Here is a 6,435-nt window from a genome sequence, read left to right on the forward strand (position 1 = left end):
TTACAACTCTAGTTTTTAAATATTTTTACTAACTGAATTCTTTCTTGAGTTATTGTTGCCATGCTTTTATAAAGGTTCTTCAGCTATCATTTCCTTTATTGCTTGATATTTAAAATGACTAAGTTCTACTTATTTCCTTCTTTAGTCAACATCTGTTACCCCTCAGGAAAGCTGCTGTTGAAATTTTCCCCCTGTGTATATAAACTATACTGTCCTGTTCCCTGTGTGTCTTGTATATTTTTTGAATATCGAAAATTTTTACATAATATAATGTGTCAGTTGTAAAAATTGGCTTCCTTTCTATCCTCAGTAATGTTTCAGTTGTTTTGTTTTTGCTACTTTCTGTTGTTGTTGCTGTTATTGACCTTCTTAGATTAATTCTATTAATTACATAAAGTATTTATTTATCATAGTGTGTGGACTCACAGTTCTCTCTTTGCTACCTCAGTGATTCACTAGTAATTATTCAGAGATCTCCTTAAATATCTTGATCCAATATTTTTTCTACTCTTTGCCAAGGGAATCCCTGTATGGTGGTATAGCACTCCTTCAACATTTTGGCAGCTTACAACTCCATCTTAGACTTCATGTCCCCTTGTGCAGGTCCTCAAGATGACCCAGACATGAGAGGTGGAGACACTTGCAGGTCTTTCCTGGCTATATGCACAGCCCTGAACATGCCCATTGCCTTGTAAACTACAAGGAATATGTCAGAGCTTTTCAAAATTTTCTATGGAGATCTCATTTCTAAAGTCTTCCTTTTAAGTTTTCAGCCATGCTGTTGTTTGCCCCAACTAGTATTACAATATCAGACAACATCAGACAAATGTGATGCAAAACAATCAGGCAACTGTGATGTTAAGCAATTGCCTCTGATTGTTCTTAGTAAATGCATTGGTGATAGGCTTTCTTGCACACAGTGAGCTGAGAATAAGATCAAAGGACAATGCACCTGAGTGTTTTTTTGTTTGTTTGAGGAGCTAACAGAGGTCTAATAGTAATAATGCTTGAGGTGAGGAGAATTTTTGTGGAGTTCCAATACTGCTCTGCCCCTTTTGTTGACCACATGCCTACAAGTTTTTACAGTTACTGTATTTCTGAAAGTGATGGTTTTCAAGAATATTGCAGTATTTCTTAGAAGAATTGAAGTAAGACAAATTAAAATGTTGCAAGTACTTCCCTTATTATTAAAGCTTAGCAGTTTTCTTTTGAATAAATGGTCCTCAAATTTTTGCTAGGTTTTGCTTAAGTTCCAGGATTCTGAAAATATTGGTTTAATATTGTTACTGGTGCTTTTTAAATTATTTTATAAATTAGTAGATTTACCAAGATATAAGTGCTTTTTCAGAAGTCATTCCTCACTCACCTTAATTTATGAAGCATTTTTCTTTTAAACATATAGACTAATAGAATAAATTTTTATTAAAAATTTAAAAATATATTACTATGTTTACTGATTTGAAATGTTTCTAATAGGAAATAATCAGTAATCCTTATTACTAATTCATGAACATTATTTGCTTTTTTTTCCCTGAGTACATTAAGATTATTTTTAGCCATTACCTATTTCACTGTCTCATTATTATTTAGCAATTACCTATCTCACTGTCATATATGGAAGTGTGCCACTTTTGTATGTTTATCCTTACTGTAATTTATTGAATTTCTTGAACCTGGGTCAGTATTTTTGCTAAAACTAAAAAAAGAAATAGGCAATTGCTTAATCTTATTCTCCTTTTACTGGTTGTCCAATTATTTTGTAGACAGCTTGGTATTACTACAGAGATTCCTGATGCTTTGTTCATTAAAAAATATTTTATTTCATTCATTTTGGTGGAATTTTTTAAATTTTAATACCTCGAATTTTTCTAATCTTTTTTAGTATCTAATAATATGCAGTGAAGCCCAAAGTATTTATTTCATATTTGTATTTTTATTTCTATAGTTATTATTTTGTACTTTTTTATACTTATTTATCTGTGGCAGTTCTCCATTTATTCACTTATTATAATCAGTTTTTTCTTTAGTGTTTTATGTATTCATAAAAGTATATCTGCTAATTCCAGCATTTATGTTATAATTTTAGCATCTAAATATCTGTAATATCTGCAGGCATGTTTTTATTTATTTATTTATCTGCTGTTGTCATTTGTCTCTTTCTTTACCTACTTAGCATTATTTTCATGCTTAACATTATGAGTGCTACAATACTGAAAGTTTGTATTTTTTAATTCTTCTTGAAATATTTGCATTTTTAAATGATTTAACTTCTATTTTAAATTTGGGCATACATGTGCAAGTCTGTGATATGGGTAAACTTGTATTTTGTCCTGCTAGAGAATTAATTATATTAGAAGATTGCCTTGATTCTTTCCAAGTTTCCTTTTAGGTTTCCGTACCATGATTCTAGAGTTGCCATTAATCTACTGCTAATGTGGTTTAATTATTAAGGATTAACCATTAGGATAGTCAGTTCCAACTGACTGCAGGTAATGTTCAGAGAGATCTCTTCACTCTAGTTGTTCAGTACTCTAACATCTGGCACTGAGTAATTCTTCGCTTCCCTAAGCATCTCACACCATCCCAGTTGCTTTACTCTCCCAGACTTTTGTTTTGCACAAGTGCAGTTTACAGATTATGGGAATTTATATGCAGATTTCTTAACTCTTTTCTGGCAACTTTCTTCCTCTCCAGTACCTTGCCCTGAAGATTCCAGCTACCACAGTTACATTATACTGTAATCCTTTCTTCCTCAACCAGTACAACTGAAGGTCTCAGTGTGTATTCTGCTTCTTTTTATGTTAGGAAACTACAAATAGAATTCTGGTGAGAATGTAAACGTCACTTCATGAGTTTCTCTTTGTGGAAGGATAGCATTTTACATGCATAAGTATATATATTGTCCATTGTCTGAAACACTTTCTTCTTATATTGTGTTCAATTTTATTTACTCTCCATGACTCTAGTATATAGGAACTTCAATTATCATACTTGAGTTATATAGCAACTAACCCCTAGAAACATAGTTTCAATTTCAGTAATAAAGCTGTATGAACTGTGAGCAATTTCATTATACATGGTCTTTGATGCTGCTTCTTCAATCTACAAAATACTCTGTAAATAACAGATGTGCATGATCCATGACAAATCACCTCATTTATTTCAAAGTCTTTCATAATGGCTCACTGTACATCTATTCTTCACTTCACACATAGACAGTGCCACATCAAAAAGTATTGCCTCCTTATCTCTGAATGATAATCCTTTGTGATTCAGGAATTCTCAGGGATATTTCATGACATTAAAGTGCCAATAATAAATGTTGAACATCATCCAAACTTAACAGTACAACAATTCGCCAATGTATAGAAAAGATGCTTGCTCTAAGACATCTAAGACAAACACTGTTCAAACTACTCTCAGTAGTGTGTTTTTATAAAGAAATAAAATATTTTAATTCTCAATGTTTCTAATGTTTTAAATTACAGTGTACTGAATACGTATTAGTTTCACTAATTTCCTATATATTTACACATTTATAACTAACAGTAATTTTGACAAAATTGTCAGGGCATTGTAGTGGAAAAAAGATGATTGATTTAATAAATACTTCTGAGTCTGCTGAATCTGTGTGTGTGAAAGTCAGAACCCTTCTGCCACAATGTATGCTAAATTGGTTCCATATGCAGTGCTAATGCAAACATAGAAAGTAAAATAAATAAATAAGCTTTTTACAGGAAAACATAAGAAAACTTATAGTGTACAGAAAACATAAGAAAACTTACATGGACACAAAAGACACCAGTCATAAAAGAAAAAAATGCTACGTTGAACTATATTCAAATATGAACTTTGGACCATCAAAACATAATTGTTCTGTGTTTGTTTTTGTACTGGTACTGTATTATTTTAATTACTATAGCCTAATAATATAGTTTGAAGTTGGATAATGTGATGCCTCTGGCTTTGTGTTTTTTGTTTTGCTTTGTTTTGTTTTAGTTAGAATGTTTTGGCTTTTCAAGCTTTTTCCTGGTTCTATATTAATTTTAGAATAGTTTTTTTTTTCTTTTTCTGTGAATAGAGACGTTGCAGGTTTGACAGAAATACCGGTGGTCTTTCACCTCCTTCGTTGGTTGTATTGCTATGTATTAAAATTTTTGTGGCTGTTGTGAATGAGATTGTGTTCTTGATTTGACTCTTACCTTGAACGTTGTGTATCAAAATGACACATGGACCAAAGAATAGAGAACTCAGAAATAAAGCTGCAGACCCACAATCATCTGATCTTTAACAAAGTTGAGGAAAACAAGTACTAGGGAAAGAACTCTCCATTTAATAAATAATGCTGGGATAACTGGTTAGCCGTATGTGAAAGAATGAAACTGGCCGTCTACATTTACCCATAGTTAACTCAAGATAGATTAAAGATTTGAATGAAAGATTCCAAACTATAAAAATCCTAGAAAAAAAAAAAACTAGCAAATACCCTTCTCAACAGTGATCTTGGCAAATAATTTATGGGTATGCCCCTGAAATCTATTGCCAAAAAAACCCCAAAAATATCAGAAATGGGACCCTCTGTATCTAAAATAAAATTTAAAATTTTTTAAAAAGACATAATTAATATAGTAATAAGATAATCCATAGTTTTAAAAAACGATTTCCAATACATATAGCTAATAAAACTTATGCATCCTAAATGCCCAGTGGTGACATCATTTTTCAAAAAGAAGTCTGACCCAACAAACTGAAATTCTTCAATTTTTTGTAACATTTATTTAGTTATTTCACATTTGTGGATGAAATATAAAATAACAACAAAATTATCAATATTAAATCATATCTAAAGTAATAAAATAATTATTAAAATAAATGTCTTCCAAACTTTGACAATTTCTGATTTATTTTTATTTCAAATAGATAAGAACCGAAAACATAAAAAACTGACAAATGGTAGTATCAAACGAAGTGAATGTACAACATCAACTATTTCTGCTACAAGGCATACAAGGCATATAAGAAGCAAGAAAGAGAACTTTGGAGACCTGATTTGAGGTATTCCGCAGGGTAGCCATGTCTTTAAGAGCCAGAATACAAACCAGGGCTGCTATTTCCATGTTTTACTTACTAGAAATCTTTTTCTTTGAGAAAAACAGACCCATCACTTAGTCTCTAACTGCTTGGTCTTGACACCATATACCAGGGGATTGACTGTGGGGGGAACTAGAAGGTACAAACTTGCAAAAATTATGTGGATACTTGGAGGTACCTTCTTGCCAATGCGGTGAGTTAGGAAGCTAAAAAGTGCAGGCGTATAGGAGACAAGAATAGTGCAGACATGAGCAGCACAGGTGCCCAGTGCTTTACAGCGGGCATTCTGGGAAGAAAGATGAAAGACTGCCTGAAGGATTTTGATATAGGATGTGGCAATGAGCCCTAGGTCCAATATCATCACTGAAAGGGCCACAGAGATTCCATATGCTCTGTTAATGAAGGTGTTGGCGCTGGCCAACTTCACCACAGCCATGTGCTCACAATACGCGTGATTGATGACATATTTGGTGTAATACGGTAGCCTCTTAATAAGAAGAGGAGAGGGCAAAACCATTAGGATAGCTCGAATTACACCAATGGCACCCACTTTAACAACCACTGGTGTCATCAGGATGGTTGTGTAACACAGTGGGATGCAAATAGCTACAAAGCGGTCAAAGGCCATGGCAACAAGAAGGGCTGACTCAATAACGCAAAATGTGTGGAGGAAATACATTTGTGCTAGGCAGATATTAAAGACAACCCTGGGAGCATCAAACCAGAAGATTCCACGCATTTTGGGTGCTGTGGAAGAGGCAAGAGCCATGTCATTCACTGCCAGCATGCAAAGGAAAAAATACGTAGGCTGCTGAAGGCCTGGCTCTAACTTGACAGTAACAATGATTACACTGTTCCCCAGCAGGGTCAGGACAAACAAGAGGAAGACAGGGATGCCAATCCAGCAGTGAAAATCTTGCAAACCAGGAATACCAATCAGGAAGAAGGATGAGATGTGGTAATGTGTAGCATTGTCTCCCATGTTAAAACTTGAGAGGTTGTATGTTTAGTTCAAAGTAGCCAGGCAAAGCAGGATTACAATGTGATTTTTCCATGATTCTGCATGTGGGAGAATCCAGGCATACTGTGTAATAGCCTACCTGAAGAGCTGACATACATTTCCTGGTAAACCATTTCACCATTCTGAGTTCCCACATATTCTTCTGAAAATGAAAAGATTTAGTGTATTTATTTTTTTATTTTTTCTGAGTTTTGAAAGTTCATTTAATTCTACTATATAATTTCTATTTCCTCTAAGAAAAGTAGTTAGTAATAATGTAACTTCACCCTGTGCCAAAGCAAGTGTTGGATTCTGTGACACCAACAGTCTTAGAACAAAAGCCA

The 6,435-nt window shown here is 33.6% G+C and overlaps 1 protein-coding gene across 1 annotated transcript; it reads right to left on the bottom strand.

Annotated features, from left to right (window-relative positions):
- Positions 1–5,161: 5,161 nt before the first annotated feature.
- LOC104662334 (putative olfactory receptor 52P1) lies at positions 5,162–6,073 on the bottom strand. The gene has a single exon (XM_010363339.1). It carries the CDS (start codon positions 6,071–6,073, stop codon positions 5,162–5,164), a length of 912 nt encoding a protein of 303 aa, XP_010361641.1.
- Positions 6,074–6,435: the final 362 nt, after the last annotated feature.

This window comes from Rhinopithecus roxellana, chromosome 15 (assembly GCF_007565055.1).
Source record: "Rhinopithecus roxellana isolate Shanxi Qingling chromosome 15, ASM756505v1, whole genome shotgun sequence".
NCBI lineage: Eukaryota > Metazoa > Chordata > Mammalia > Primates > Cercopithecidae > Rhinopithecus > Rhinopithecus roxellana.